The 15,610-nt window shown below is 50.0% G+C and overlaps 1 protein-coding gene across 1 annotated transcript in view; it reads right to left on the bottom strand.

Annotated features, from left to right (window-relative positions):
• LOC137604636 (titin-like) overlaps positions 1 to 15,610 on the bottom strand; it is a 152,815-nt gene that overhangs the window by 51,184 nt on the left and 86,021 nt on the right. The window contains exons 150-182 of the mRNA XM_068328535.1: positions 15,165 to 15,458; positions 14,777 to 15,076; positions 14,507 to 14,688; positions 14,234 to 14,363; positions 13,943 to 14,133; positions 13,388 to 13,817; positions 13,002 to 13,307; positions 12,393 to 12,574; positions 12,115 to 12,244; positions 11,877 to 12,028; positions 11,656 to 11,803; positions 11,355 to 11,520; positions 10,986 to 11,137; positions 10,605 to 10,901; positions 10,086 to 10,385; positions 9,489 to 9,803; positions 9,257 to 9,405; positions 9,027 to 9,177; positions 8,665 to 8,946; positions 8,271 to 8,573; positions 7,886 to 8,188; positions 7,483 to 7,764; positions 7,128 to 7,315; positions 6,927 to 7,038; positions 6,486 to 6,788; positions 5,892 to 6,200; positions 5,232 to 5,513; positions 4,828 to 5,127; positions 4,349 to 4,642; positions 1,298 to 4,267; positions 858 to 1,178; positions 484 to 768; positions 95 to 400 (exon numbers count right to left, since the gene is read on the bottom strand). Coding sequence (XP_068184636.1) covers positions 95 to 400; positions 484 to 768; positions 858 to 1,178; positions 1,298 to 4,267; positions 4,349 to 4,642; positions 4,828 to 5,127; positions 5,232 to 5,513; positions 5,892 to 6,200; positions 6,486 to 6,788; positions 6,927 to 7,038; positions 7,128 to 7,315; positions 7,483 to 7,764; positions 7,886 to 8,188; positions 8,271 to 8,573; positions 8,665 to 8,946; positions 9,027 to 9,177; positions 9,257 to 9,405; positions 9,489 to 9,803; positions 10,086 to 10,385; positions 10,605 to 10,901; positions 10,986 to 11,137; positions 11,355 to 11,520; positions 11,656 to 11,803; positions 11,877 to 12,028; positions 12,115 to 12,244; positions 12,393 to 12,574; positions 13,002 to 13,307; positions 13,388 to 13,817; positions 13,943 to 14,133; positions 14,234 to 14,363; positions 14,507 to 14,688; positions 14,777 to 15,076; positions 15,165 to 15,458 — 10,815 coding nt within the window. The remainder of the gene's footprint in view (positions 1 to 94; positions 401 to 483; positions 769 to 857; positions 1,179 to 1,297; positions 4,268 to 4,348; positions 4,643 to 4,827; positions 5,128 to 5,231; positions 5,514 to 5,891; positions 6,201 to 6,485; positions 6,789 to 6,926; positions 7,039 to 7,127; positions 7,316 to 7,482; positions 7,765 to 7,885; positions 8,189 to 8,270; positions 8,574 to 8,664; positions 8,947 to 9,026; positions 9,178 to 9,256; positions 9,406 to 9,488; positions 9,804 to 10,085; positions 10,386 to 10,604; positions 10,902 to 10,985; positions 11,138 to 11,354; positions 11,521 to 11,655; positions 11,804 to 11,876; positions 12,029 to 12,114; positions 12,245 to 12,392; positions 12,575 to 13,001; positions 13,308 to 13,387; positions 13,818 to 13,942; positions 14,134 to 14,233; positions 14,364 to 14,506; positions 14,689 to 14,776; positions 15,077 to 15,164; positions 15,459 to 15,610) is intronic.

Below are 15,610 nucleotides of genomic sequence, written 5' to 3' on the forward strand. Positions count from 1 at the left end.
AAATCTCCACTCACAGATAGAAAAGAAAGAGAGCAGAGCGAGGAGCAACCTTCTTAGTTCTGGTGTCACATTGTGCGACAGATACAATACGTACTGACAGGATCGGAGGCCAAATAGGAAGTGGGCGTCACTCTGGGAACTCCACAGCCATACTGGTTCACAGCTGTGACTCTGAAGTAGTATTCAGTGCCAGGGATCAGACCAGAGACTTTGAAAGGAATCTTGTCTTTGTCAACTTCGGCCTTGACAGTTGCCCAAGTTTTGCGGTCGATTTCGCGTTTCTCTACGAGGTAGTGGGTGACTTCACTACCACCATCATTATCTGGAGAGGTCCAGGACAACATGGCTGATGTCTGGGTGATGTCCATCGCTTCCAGATTCATCACAGGTCCCGGAGTGTCTGTCAGAAAACAGAAAGATAAATATGTTTGAACACAGCTAAGTTAAAACTGTTCCCTGTATGAAATGACAACCAGGACTTACCCAGAACCTTGACGTTGACGAACACGGCCTTCTCTCCAGCAGGACTCTGGAGAGTCAGGCAGTACTTCCCTGTGTCGTCACGGGTGCTATCAGGGATGACCAGGAAGGTCATGGTGTCAATGATGTCCACTTTTCCCTTCCTGACCACGTTATCAATACCCATCCTCCTCCAGGTGACTCTAGGTGGAGGTCTGCCTCTGATAGTGGCATAGAGTCTGATGGGACAGCCGGCCCTCACTGTCAGTCCTTGCTTCAGGTCAGCATCCATGTAAACCTCTGGTGCCTCTGTGGAAAGGAACAGCACAGGCTTGACTTTGCCTGTTCGCATCACATAATGTTCTTCTGTAGTGCCTACTATTAAATAAACGTCTTACCTAGGATCTCCTTGGGGATCACAGCACCCTCCAAGTCACATGGGAGACTCATTCCTACTTGGTTCTGAGCCGAAACTCTGAATTCATAAACAAGTTTCTCATCCAGACTTGTGACTGTGAACTCACAAACGACCAGCTGAGCTGCTACATTGCACCTCTTCCAACCATCGTCTCCCTTCTTGCCACTCCCCTGTGTTCTCATCTCCACTACATAGCCGATGATTGGGGCACCCCCATCTGACACAGGTTTGGTCCAGCCCAGGGTGACAGTGGACTTGGTGCTGTCCAGGACCTTCAAGTTGGTTGGAGGTGCTGGAGGCTCTGCAAGATAAAACGAGGATTTGCAAAAGTTGAGGCCATAGATTTGGTCGACAGTAATCCTACAATGAGGTATGATTGATCACAGATATGAGACGCGATTAAATGATGACGGTACGTACCGACTGCGTCCTTGGCTATGATGGCACGTGAAGGCTTGCTGGGATTGCTGACGCCAATTTCATTAACAGCCTTTACTCTGTATTGGTAGTCATGGAGGGGCAGAAGTCCAGTGACTGTGAAACGGGTTCCGGGCATGGGGTCCTTGTTGATAGGAGACCACCTTACAGCATGCTCCTCCCTCTTCTCCAACAGATAGCCTGTGATTGGCTTTCCGCCATCTTTCTCTGGCTCTGACCACTGCACGGTCATCTCTTCCTTGGCGATCTTGATGACCTCCGGTGCCTCAGGAGCATCAGGGACATTGAACTGGGTGCCAGCCACAATGGATTCACTCTGCACTGCAGGGCCAGGACCCATTTTGTTTTCAGCCCTAACTCTGAAGATGTACTCGTTACCCTCAATGAGACGAGTGACTTTAGCACTATTAGTAATGACAGCATTAGAGTGGACCGACCAGACTCCCCGCTTTGTCTCACATTTTTCAATAATGTAGTTGTAAATATCACAGCCACCATCATCTTCTGGGACTTCCCAGGCCAGGTGGCATCTGTCGATGGTGACACCAGACACCTTCAGGTTCCTGACTGGGCCAGGTCTATCCAGAACATTGACCTTAGCGTGAGCAAAGCAGGTTCCTGCACTGTTGGAAGCAGTAATGACATATTTGCCACTGTCAGTACGCCTGGAACTAGTAAGTAACAACTTTGAGAAATCAACGCTAGTTTCAATCTGAAGTCTGGGGGTCTTCTTTATCTCCTCTGTGCTCTCGTCTTTGGTCCACTTAACTTCAGGCTGGGGCTTGCCCTTTACCATTGCCTCAATAGGAATGGAGTCTCCTGCCTTGACCACAAGTGTTCCATCCATTTTAATCTTGACTTCAGGCTCTACAAGCTGCTCCTTGACCAGGACTTCACCTGTAGTCACCCAGTTGCTCTCACCACCTTCATTCTTGGTTTGAACTCTGAACTGGTAGATTTGGTTCTCAATGCACCTGTCAGCCATGAAGTACGTCTCCTTGATAGCACCCTTGTGGAGCCTCTCCCACTCTTCCGCCTCCTTTGGTTTCTTTTCAACGTGGTAACTGAGGTTACGGCTACCACCATCGTAGTCTGGCTTCTTCCACTTGAGGAAGCAGAAGGTCTTGCCAATCTCAGAGATGTGGAAGTCCACAGGCTCACCAGGCTTCTCAACGGGATCAACTGCGAGCACAGGTGTCTTGGTCTCAGTTGGTGGACCGGCCCCTATCTTGTTCTCTGCTCTGACACGGAAAAAGTACTCACAGCCCTCCGTAAGAGGAGCCTTGAACAGGCGCTTGGTGCAGTCAGTTGAGACCGCGGTCCATCCTCTCTGGCTCGGCTGACGGCACTCAATAATGTACTGTGTGATCTCTGTTCCTCCATTGTCCTCAGGGTTCTCCCAAGACACCATGCAGGAGTTCTTGGTCACATATGCTACTTTCAGGTTCTGGCAAGCTCCTGGTGTGTCCAGGACATTGACAAGAATTGTTGCCTGTGCCTGTCCACTACTGTTCTTGGCGACAATGGCATATTTACCATAGTCTGACCTAACTGCATTATTGATGACCAGTTCACACAGAGGGTAGTTGTTGTTCAACTCAGTGCGCTTGTCCCGGGTCAAGGCTCTGGCATCCTTGGTCCATGTGATCTCTGGGTCTGGTCTACCCTTCACTCTAGTAATCAAGTTAATGATCTGACCTGCCCTGACAGTCACAGAGTCCCGACAGGACACGTCAACAATGACTTCAGGGGGAACAAGGATATCCTTTGCCAAGACAGTTTGAGCAAGTTCCCTAGGTTCACTATCTCCAACCTTGTTGGTAGCCCTGATGCGGAATCTATACTCCATTCCTTCAATGAGGCCTGGCACTCTGTAGGCACACATCTTGACGAGATCCTTGTTAATTCTGTCCCACTGGGCACTTCCTGACTTCTGAGCCTCGACCACATAACCTAGAACTGGACTGCCTCCATCTCTTGTAGGTTTGGTCCAGCAGATGTCAGCGTAGGACTTGCTCCAGTCCTTCAGTTTGAGATTGCTGGGTGGTCCTGGTCTGGTGATGGCACGAGCAGCTTTAATGGGATCGGAGGTTAGGGAAGGCTCACTGATACCGGCGACGTTCTCGGCAAACACCCTGAACTCATAGCTGTTGCCTTCGAGCAGACCTGTAACTCTGTACCTGAGATCCAGGACAGGGGTTTTGTTGACGCGGATCCATTTTCCTGTCATTTCCCTTCGTTCCACTACGTATCCACTGATGGGACTGCCTCCATCGTAGTCAGGCAGGCTCCATTCTACTGTCACAGCATTTTCGGTTATGTCAGAGCACTCTGGCAGGCCTGGTGGACCGGGTGGGTTGAACATGTGCTTGGCAATCGTGGGAGGACTCTCAAGCGCTGCACCAATGCCAATCTTATTTTCTGCACGGACACGGACAATGTACTCACGGCCTTTCTCCAACCTGGACACCTTGGCCTTGGTGCTGGTGCCGCTGGAGCTCACAACAGACCAAGGCTCCCATGGCTTCTTCACATCCTTCTTTTCCACCACATAGTTTGTAACTGGTGTACCACCATCATCTTTGGGTGCCCTCCATTGGATCATCATGTGATCAGGGGTAACCTCCAAGATGTTGATGGGTCCAATGGGTGAACCTGGGAGATCCAGCACAGTGAGATGCAGGGCGACAGTCTTGCTCCCGGCGGGGTTGGTCACGGTGAGGGTGTACTCTCCCGTGTCTCCTCTCTTGCAGTTAGGGATGCTGAGGATGGTGGAGGGTCCAGCAGTCTCAATGTGATATTGTTCATCGGATGTGATCTCCTTGCCATCGGTCATCCATTTGGCAGTGGGAATGGGGATGCCAGTCATCTTGGCTGGAAGGACAACGGTACTTCCTGCCTTGACAATAAGGCCCTCGATAAGCTTCACGTCAACTTCAATAGTTGGTGGCACTGAAAAAGACCAATCAAAAATCAGTTTGGGTCCTGTGAATGAGGGAAGTGATCATATTCGTAAAGACTCGCATTTCTTACATGTCTTCTCCTGGCAGGTGATAGGGACACTGGTGTCAGGGCGGCTCACGCCAATGGCATTCTGGGCCTTGACCCTGAAGCGATACGTCTTGCCCTCCCCCAGACCAGTGACATGGGTTCTGTTATCGGTGACTGTTTTGAAGGTGACCCAGTCGGGCTGGCCCTCTTCTTGGTGCTCCACAATGAAGCCAGTGATCTCACTTCCTCCTGTGCGGTCAGGCCACTCCCACGCTAGCCACACCTCCGTCTTTTCTGCGTCAGTGTGGTGCAGGTTCTTAGGTGGACCAGGAGGATCTGAAAGATGCCCAGGATGTATTCGAGTTATAGACTTTTGTTCTAGCCTTTGTTTTGTAGGTAAATTTGTTTTGTAGGTAATTTATTTGTAAAAATTTTGTTTCACAAGAAAGTGAAATAAAAAATACATAACAAAATGACACAATTATGTTTTCCTGTCAGAAGTGGATTACATTTCAACTCACAGAGAGGATCGACAGCCTTAATGGGTGTCTTGGTCACCACGTAGTCACTCCTGCCAAACTGATTCTCAGCAGCGACTCGGAACAGATACTGGATTCCCTCCATTAGGTACAAGGCCATCAGACTCAGCTTCTTATTGGACGCAGACACTGGCACCCACTGGTCGGAGGCCACGTTCCTCTTCTGCACCACGTAGTGGGAGATGACAGCACCACCGTTGTCCTCAGGGGCTTTCCATGTCAGGTACGCAGACTCGCTGGTCACCTCCGAAACCACCAGGTCTCTGGGGGGAGTTGGCTTGTCTGTTGACAACCAGAATTGATTTTAACTTGTTAAAAATCAGAACCTCTGTGTAGAAATAGAGTTATAAAATAAGCCAGTCCATTGTTCTGTACGTTTGACTTACTCAGGACAAGAACGGCAACAGTTGCTGACTTCTTTCCAACAGAGTTCTCCGCGGTGATGGTGTAATTGCCGGAGTCTGCTCGGACTGACTTGGGGATGAAGACCTTGCTGCCGGTCTCAGTAACAGCAACGGTGATATGGGAGGGAACATCGCCGTCGTTCTTCTTCCAGCTGACGGTTGGGGTTGGGATTCCCTTAATGGTGGCACTCAGAGTGATGTCAGTACCTAACATCGCCAAGTGGTCACGTGCCATATTGGCGTCCAACAGCAACACGGGTTCCTCTGTAGGACAAGGAGAGGAATATATATTAGTTTATACCAGAAGTCAAATAATTCACTAATGTTTTAGAATTGCAAATAATAATAATAATAAAAAATCATTGAAATACTCAGAGATGATTCAAAATATCAAAAGGCACCACTACTTTTCAGTTACTGCCGGCTACACTTTTTTAAATTAGTTCTTTTTTTAAACATTGTTTTTTGGGAATATTACCTTTAGTAGACATGTTAGTCAAACATATTTGACCAAACTTGGGGGGTGGGGGGGGCAAAGGACTAACAGTGTTGGTCCATGTTGAACCATCTTTGTCCCAACAGACTCATTCTGATTGGGGGATGAATTAACCAAACAGCAGCGGCTGTAGATTCATTTCTTACCCAGTCTTTCGTGGACTTTGATTGGCTCCTTGATGTAGGCAGGGTCAGACTTGCCAGCAGCATTCACAGTAAAGATCCTGAAGGCGTACTCGTGTCCGTCGGCCAGGCCCGTGACAACATAGTGCAGGTCGGGGCACTGCTCTGGGGTCTCATTGGCTGGGATCCACTCCACAGCACCTGGTTTCTGGTACTCAACCAGGTAGCCAAAAATCCGGCCTTTTCCATCATGGCGTGGCAACTTCCACCTCAGACTGACTGAGTCCTTGGTCTTGTCATAGGCCTCGGGGGTCACCGGAGGACTGGGACGTACTGCGAGGAGAAAATACCAGAGATTATGAACAAAGTCAAACACAGCATATCCTCATGCTGGTAGAAAACACCATAATATGTCAAGACTATCCTGAAGCTGTAACATAGGATTATATCTTAGTTTACCTTAAAATTCATAAGATAATAAAAGACAAGTCCAATAAAAATAATCATCAAAAACACCAAATGAACTCGATCTTAACTGAACATGAGGAATTGTGCCCATATCATGATAGAAGTGTAAGACTATCAGGAAACATCTTGTAAGGATCTGTACTCATGTACCAATGGGGTCTTTGGCAAGGATGGGTTTTGAGGGTAAACTGGGGTCTCCCGTTCCCAGCTCATTCTCAGCCATCACCCTGAACTCATACTCGCAGCCCTCCAACAGGTCCTGGACCCGGTACTGGGTCGCCGGGTACAGCGGATCTCTGGTGGCTCTGGACCACCTCTTGGCGCTGGGTTCCTTCTTTTCCAGGATGTAGTTGGTGATGGGTTTCCCGCCATCGCGTGGACGGTTCCACAGCACCAGAGCGTTGGTGGCGTACACCTCTCTGACCGTCGGCATGTCGGGGGCTTCGGGTACTCCTGCAGGGGGGACACAGATGGAGGGAAATGGTCTGCTGTTAATCTACAGGGCACTTTTTTACTATTTCATCAGATTAAAATGAAGCTGAAATTATTTCTAGATCCATCCCAGGATATATCAGACTTATAAGAGCGTACTGAAGAGGTCTTTGGCTCTCATCTCCTCTGACTCCAGAGGGTCACTGATGCCATACATGTTCTCAGCTGAGATCCTCATGATGTACTCCCTGCCCTCCGTTAGCTTGGGAACCTGAGAAGAAACACCAACGTTTCAAACTAAGCTCTTTCACACGACAGACCAGCCAACTGGACTTCAGTCCACAACTGCTTCAGACCCACCTTGCATGTTGTCTTGGTAGTGGCAGATGTCACCATGGTCCACATGTCTCTGTTGGTGTCCCTCTTCTCTATGATGTAATTGGAGATTTCAACTCCTCCATTGTCCAGAGGAGGCTTCCAGGAGATGACCATGTACTCCCTGTGCACCTCCTCAAACACTACGGGGCCAACAGGAGGAGTCGGACGATCTGCAGGAACAATAGCAAAAGCGGTGAGAAAATTTTTGGTAGCTTTGCTTCATCCACCAATAAATGTACAAGTGGTGTCCCTCAAGGTTCCATATTAGGCTCCTCATAGTTTTCATGTATTGTTTTTGGTGGTGACAAAAGCTTCTGGTTGCATTCCGTCTACCTACCAACAACCGTGATGTTGCACACTCCTTTCCTGGATCCAGTGCTGTTCTCCACCACCACCACGTATCTGCCGCTGTGCTCACGTTGGCCCTTCATCAGGCCCAGCGACATGGTGGTCAGAGTGTTCTTAAACATGATGTGCTTGTCAGCCTTCAGCTCCTCGTCGTCTCGGTACCAGGCGATGGACGGGGAAGGTTTGCCAGTGTAACGGCCCTGCAGCAAACAGCTCTCACCCACGCGAATGATGATGGCATCACGGAAGTCCAGCTCGATGGTCGGTGGTTCTGGAAGAAACGAAACAAAAGCGACTTGTTAACGATCAACTTGTTACAGTTTCTGTTGATATAGTGGTTTATTAAAGTTTCGAACGAGGTGTTTCAGACTGATCTGGTACATCTTCCTCACCCAACTGGTCCTTGCATGTGATTGGTTTGGTGGAGAACGACGGTTTTCCGGGGCCGACCTCATTGACGGCGGTCACCCTGAACTCGTAGGTGTCGCCCTCCCTGAGGCCGTCGTAGGTGTACTTCCTCTCCATCAGCTTCTCTTTCGTCAGCCTGGTGTACTTGTCTTTGCCAATCATACGCGCCTCAAGGATATACATGGTAATGTCTGATCCTCCGTCAAACTTGGGAGGCTTCCAGGTGATGCTGATCAAATCTTTGGTGACTTTGGTGACCTCCAGCTCCTCGGGGCGGTCAGGTACGCCTGGAGGGTAAACAAACACACAAATCCTCCTTAGTATCTGAAGACAGTGAAGATCTGAAGAACAGGGGTCAACTAAACTCACTGATTGGCTCCTTGATCACAACTTCAGCTGCTGTCTCCACAAACGGTCCCACGCCAATGGCATTTTCGGCTGCCACTCTGAAGAAGTAGGCCTTTCCGATGGTGAGCCCGTGAGCTATAGCGTTCTGCCTGCTGGCGGTGAAAGACAGCGACGTCCAGGCCTTACGCTCCGCCTCCCGCTTCTCGATGACATAGTTGCTGATGGGAGAACCTCCGTCATTCTCGGGGAAGAACCAGTTGAGCTTGCAGGAATCAGTGCTCAGGTTCTCAGCGGTCAGGGGGATGCCAACAGGTCCAGGAACGTCTGAGGGAAGCCCCATCGGTTTAATTACAGGAACCAGCAACAATACTGAGTCTTTCATTGCTGCATAATTGGACAAGAAACAGTGATTTACCCAGAACTTCCACCGTGATGTTTTTGGTCTTCTCCCCTGCTGCGTTCTTGGCCGTCAGTGTGAAGACGCCACGGTGCTTCCTGGCACAGGGCTTAATGACCAGAGACGAACTGATGGCTGTGGTCTCCACTTTGGCCTCAGGAGGCAACGCAGCTCCGTCTCTGCCCCACATGACATCAGGGGACGGCTGGCCGGACACGTAGGCGATGATGCGGATGACGCCGCCAGCATGGACCACCATCTTCTCCTTCACCGAGGCATCCAGGTCAACCTCAGGAGCGACTGGACAGAAGAAACGTAGCCTCACAATCCGACCCATCCGGATAAAAGAATCTTGAAAGGACCAGCAAGTTTAGACTTACTGGTTCTGTCGATGACCTCTAGAACTTCAGGGACTTCTCCTGGCTCACTATTACCAACCACATTGAAGGCGATCACCCTGAACCTGTAATGTCCACCAGACTTCAGACCGGCAATCACAAAACGGGTACCACGGATTTCGGTGTCCTTTGCCTGAAAAAAACAATTTTAAAGTTGTCCTTGAGTGAGTCTCATTCCAAACGAGTGATGAAGGAGGTGGACTTCCACCTACCTTCATCCAGGCTTCTGTGCCCTCCTCCTTGTACTCCACCCAGTAGCCAAGGATCTTGGAGCCCCCATCCTTCAAGGGAGGGATCCACTCCAGATCCACTGTGGATTTTGTCCAATCTGAAACCTTTGGGGTTGGTGGAGAAGGTGGTGCTAGAGAAAGGTGGACAATAAGGTGGTTATCATCCTGTTCTGTGCTTAAACCTGATTTTAGTTTGTATCAGCGTACGACGTACAGATGGGTTCTCTGGCAAAGACAGGGTCTGTGGTTGGGCTAGGGAGTCCAGGTCCTGCGGCGTTGATGGCGGTGACTCTGAACAGGTACTCAGAGCCCTCAATGAGTCCACCGACCACGAACGACTCGCCAAAGCCCATGGGTCGGATGGGGTCACGGGTGACACGCACCCAGCGTTTGCCTGTGGTCTCCTTTCGCTCCAGCCAGTAGCCAGTGATCGGGTTGCCGCCATCATCCTCGGGCTCCTCCCAGTTGATGGTCATGGAGTCCATGGTGACGTTAGTTACCGTCGGCTTCTCACACTGACCGGGGATGGCTGCAGTTTGAAAAATGATCAAACGTGAGTGGACGCAAGTCAGAACCTTCCAGTCTACTATCAGGAATGTGTTCTGTAGCTCCTGCTCATGGTCCAACAAATGGAGGGTCGCACACTTGGAAGGACGCTACTCGTCTTTTAGAGGCCTGAAGGGGTTTTATGTGCACCTTAAGGTGAAAATGAACCCAAACAAGACCTTTCCTTCAAAAAGTGTTCATGAGAAAGACCAAACTGATCTGTAAATGACAGACAGTGTTTATTTGTGGTGAAAGGCTGACTCACTGTAAAGGTCTCGGGCAACCTCAGGCTCGCTGTCCAGAGGCTCTCCAACTCCGTACTTGTTCTGGGCCATGATGCGGAACACATACTCATGTCCTGGCATCAGGTTCTCCACCGTCCAGATCCGGTCCTTGGGCTCACTGGTGACCGGAACCCAAGACTTCCTGTTGGCCACACGTCTCCAAATGACGTAATTGGTGACTTTGGAGCCACCATCGTCCTTCGGGGGCAGCCAGGAAAGGGTGATCTTCTCAGCTCCAATCTCCTCAAACTTAATGGGAGCAGAGGGTGGTCCAGGCCGGCCTGAAAACAAACCCTCAGAATCAGAACTTATTGCTCACTACTGCAACAGCAAGCTTGTTTCAAACTGTTGTAAATTTGAAGAGGTCAATAAAAACCGATGATTTGATCAAATGCACCAGAAAATCATTAGCTAAATGTTATTGAAAAATCGTGAACATTTAACGAAATTAACGCATTTTAGTGATGCGACAGCGGTGGTGGTTGGTGCTGTGGTCATACCCAGAACATTAAGCCTCATCTCCTGCGAGGCCTTGCCCAGGCTGTTGGAGGCCACCAGGGTGTACAGGCCAGTGTCGGGGCGTTTGCCCTGCTGGATGAGTAAGGTGCAGCTGTCGTCCGACACGATCTTGTTGATGTGCTCGTCGTACTGAACCTCCACCTTGCTGTCAGACTTATGCGGAGGAGCCTTATACCAGGTGAGGGTCGGGAATGGACAGCCACGGATTTTAGCCACGATGTTGATATCGGTGCCCTGTTCCACCTCCATGAATTCCTTCAGTTCGATGGACGGAGCACCTGCAAATGGAAAAGACGGTGAGACTTTGGGTATTGAACCTCTGAACAGCGATCTGCGTGGGGCTCAATCCTGTCGATACTTACAACTCTGGTCCTGGAGGAGAATGGGTCCGGCTGTGGTTGACGGGCGGCTGGGTCCAGCAGCATTGTACGCCAGAACTCTGAACTCATACTCATCTCCCTCAGTCAGATCCTCCACCTTGAACCTGGTGGTATCAATGTCTCTTCTGTTGCACCTGAATGTCACAGCAAAGTCACCGTCAAGGTTCTGACCCAACAACAGTTCAGTTATTTCCATGTAACTTGACGTATAAGTCAGGAATGGAACAGCCCATCCAACACGCGGATCAAGAACTCTGGCCTGATGAGACTGACTGACGTAGTCCGGTTCTAGCCTGATGTGGTCCGTAGGAACAGACTTCACCCATGTAGATCTCTCCGGTAGAGCCTCACCTCCTCCAGGACTCCTTCTGCGTGCCGCTGGCGTCCCAACAGAGCAGGTCAACGCTGTAATGGGTGACGGGTGAACCACCATCGTTCCTTGGAGCCTTCCAGGTCAACGTCACGGTGCCCTTCCTCACGCTCTGGATCTTCAGCCTCGTTGGAGGATCAGGAGGATCTGCAGATAAAAATCGGTCATGTTTTAAAAATAAACAAGACATATATCACTGATATTTCTCCCCCAGGGTTTAAAGGTGGGTTCAGCATTAATGTGTAAACCAAGATATATAAAATAAGACAGAAAGAGACTCACGGATTGGATCTCGGGCTTTGGTCCCCTCAGGCGTCTCGATGAACGGACCGAACCCAAAGCGGTTCTCCGCCCGGACACGGAACAGGTACTCCTCACCATTGATGAGGTCTGGGACCACCACAGACTGAGCAGCACAGGCCGGGTTCACCTTGAGGAACACAGACTGTTAGCCAGTCCAGATCAGCATGTGTGCTCCTGCTTCCTGCGGCGGTGGGACGTACCTTCGTCCAGGCTTTGCCATACACCGTTTTCTTCTCAATAAAATAGCTCTTCACTCTTTCTCCTCCGTCGCACTCCGGAGGTTTCCAGGTGAGTCGGCATGTTCCTCGTGTTATGTCGCTGACCTTCAGGTCCCTTGGAGGTCCAGGGAGATCTGTGGAAACCAGAACGTTAAACTCTCCCAGTGACATTCTGTCGCTACTCCTCCACAGAAACAAGGACTTCTGGATGGTTACGTACCGAGAACGTTGACCCTGACTTTGACCACCTTGTGTCCAGCGGGGCTCTCTGCATTGAGGATGTATCGGCCTCCGTGGTTGAGTTTGCAGTCTCGGATCACGACAACCGAAGTTGTGGCAGTGGAGAGAACCTGAGAGACACAATCAAACGTGTTTGGACAGTTTCTCTCTTTTAAAGTTGTGATTCAAAGATCTTCAGGGCATTTAGTTGGAGCTCTTTTTGGACCTGTTTCAGATTCTCTAACTGAACACAAGCAGTTATACTCTGAGCCGTCTCACCTCTGCATGCACCGGCAGTGTGTGAAGGTCGTTCTTCTTCTCAGTCTCGGCGGTTCCATCAAAGGTCCATGTGACCTTGGGAACGGGTCGTCCGGTGATGGTGGCTGGAATCCTGATGGTGGTTCCCGCCCTGCAGGTCAGCAGGTCGTTCACGTCCACATCCAGGGTGACAATCGGCTCGACTGGAGAGCAAGAAGAAAAGCAAAAGGTGAAGTGATCCGATCACTGAAGCCAAGAACTGTTCACATGAAGAACTACATCACTAAAGACTCCCGTCTGGTACCAGAACGTCATTTGGATGCTGATAGCATCTTAATATTTATCTGACAAAGACAATCAAATACAAAAGTGGGAAATCCTGGAAAGAAAAGTTGGAATTCTTATAGGTTGGGATGAAATTTAAAAAAAAAAAAATCTAAGACAGCAGGACTTCATCCAGTCCAGTAAATATCAGCGTTCTAAAGGTAAAAACCCTGTGGGCCACCATGACTACCCACTGATCCGCCATGTAACTATGGTACCAGCAGGGGTCACTGTTCTACCAGCAGGGGTCAATTTTCTACAAGCAGGGGTCACTGTTCTCCCAGCAGGTCCAGGTGTTGCTCTTACTCAGGATTTCCTGGACCAGGATGTCACCCGTCCTCGCAGGGTCAGAGGTTCCAGCTTCGTTCACGGCGTAGATCCTAAACTTGCAGTTCTTGCCCTCTTTCAGATCAGGAACAGTGATTTCAGTGGATGGGTGGAGCTTATCTGCAGGGTTCACCCTCCTCCAATCAGGAGTGCCCTCCTCGTGGACCTCGATGATGTAACCTTTGATGGGGCTGCCGCCATCTTTGTCCGGCGGCTTCCAGGCGAGGGTGATGCTGTTCTTGGTCTTATCTTTAACTAGGGGGGACCCGGGGGAGTTGGGAGGACCTGATGATCGCAGAGAGGAGAAAAATGAAAAAATGAACGAATGGAGGAGTGTCTTTAGAAAGGTGAAGCTCGACACTCACTGCATGGATCCACAGCGAACCGGCACTCGGAGGACTCGCTCGGCGGACCGATTCCTGCAGCGTTGGAGGCTGCTACTCTGAACTGGTACTCGGTTCCTTCGATGAGCCTCAGCACGGTATACTGCAGACCCTTCACTGCAGGCTTGGTGACGGGAGACCGGTTGACACGCCCCCAGTACACGGCTCCACGCTCCCTCTTCTCCAGCCAGTATCCCTGGATGGGTGAGCCTCCGTTGTCCAGAGGAGGATCCCATGTCAGCGTCATGGTGGTTCCCGTGGCGGCGAGGATCTTGGGATTACGTGGAGGTCCTGGCAGGCCGAACGGATCGCACAGCTGGATTTTGTCGGAATCACACCCGTCGCTGATCCCGTACTTGTTCTGCGCTTTGACCCTGAACTGGTAAGCACCATTCAGGTCCAGCTTGTAGACCTGAAGGAACAAAACAAGGACACAGGCCATGAAAACTGAAGATCTGAAACTCAATCATACAGTTGGGTATGTGACTGATGACTTTGGTTTTGATGTGGTGTTCCTGCTCTGCCGCTGCAGCTCACCCCGTATCTCCTGTCGATTAGGTTGATGGTCAGAAGCTCAAAGTCTGACTTCTTCTTGGAGGCGTCTCTCTGCTCCACAATGTAGTTGGTGATCTCACTGCCTCCGTTGTCCTCTGGGGCGTCCCAGGTCAGATAGCACGAGTCGGATGTGATGTCTGACACTACATTGTTTCTGGGAGGAAGAGGTCGGTCTGAAAAGAAACGGTTGGCATACAGACGTTAAACATGTTTTTATCTCACAAAACCAGATATGGCAAAATTAGTATCCATTATTATCCAAAATGTCCTCACCAAGAACCTCGACTCGGATGATGTGCTGAGCTCTGCCGTGGCAGTTTTCTGCCACCAGCTTGTAGCTGCCCTTGTCTTTCCTGATGGTTTCTGGGATTGCAATCTTAGTCCTCATTGTCGTCCGGTCTACCTGAAGAAGAGAGGAAGCAAACTAATGTAAAAACAGGAGCCTGATGGGCTGACGCTGCTTGAATTGATTGATTGCAGCAGCAGAACCTCCTCTATATTACAACCAGATGAGTTTCGAGCTTCCGGATGGAAGTCGGTTCTCACCTCCTCGGTCTCCATGGTCATGGTCTCATCTTCAGGCTGCTCCATGACCACGTTGTCCTTCATCCACTGCAGCGTGGGCAAAGGAAGTCCCCTCACTTCTGCTGGAATGTCGATGGCGGCGCCCTTCTTTACGGTGATGGTGTTGCTCTTGAACCACTTCAGGATGGTGACCACTGGAGCAACTGGACAAGCAAACATCTGTCAGCTCTTTGGAAATACGTTATTTCTGGCTTCTATCAAACATCGAGAGGTGAAGGGTCAGGTCCGTACTTTCTTCATCCTGGATAGTCACGGTGATGTGCTTGGAGGGATCTCCTTCCCCTATCTCATTCACAGCTTTAACGCGGAACTGGTACTCCTGGTTCTCCGACAGGCCCTCGACGGTGCCGCAGCACTTGGGGAACATTTTGCGGTTAGCCACTTCGTATTCGTTGCTGTCAGACCTCATCTTCTCGACATAGTAGCCGATGATGGGGCTGCCACCATCGGAGCGAGGCGGCTGCCAAGCCAGGGTGATGGTGTTCTTTGTTTTTTCGGTGTAGTGCAGCTTCTCCGGAGCAGATGGAGTACCTGGAACACCAGGAAGGAGCTCAGGCGATGATGGAGTCAGGAATTTGACTAAGAGTACTTCTATCTGTTGAAAGTTTGGTATTTTTACCTTTGGGATCCTCGGCAAGGATGGGTCCAAGGTCAGCTGGAGCTCCCTCACCATACTTATTCCTGGCTACGACCCTGAAGTCGTACTCTTCACCGGCCAGCAGGCTCTGGATATCACACTTGCAGGAGGCCACCTCGATGGGTTGACGGAAAAGTTTCATCTTGGCGTCTTTCCTCAGCACCTCGTAGCCAATGATATCGCTGCCACCGTTGTCCAAGGGGTCCGACCAGGTGAGGGTGATGTTCTTCTTGGTCACTGTCACCGTTTTCAGATCCACCACTGGACCAGGGACATCTATGGAAATACAGTCCAGTAAAATATCAGCTGTGAGTTCTATGAGTGGGATTTCTTAAAATATACACTTAGATATTGGATATTAATAATTTAATACATTTTCAGCACAACGCCAATGAAGGAAAATTTAGGAATTTAATTTCTTGTAATTT

This window comes from Antennarius striatus, chromosome 12 (genome assembly GCF_040054535.1).
Source record: "Antennarius striatus isolate MH-2024 chromosome 12, ASM4005453v1, whole genome shotgun sequence".
Lineage (NCBI taxonomy): Eukaryota > Metazoa > Chordata > Actinopteri > Lophiiformes > Antennariidae > Antennarius > Antennarius striatus.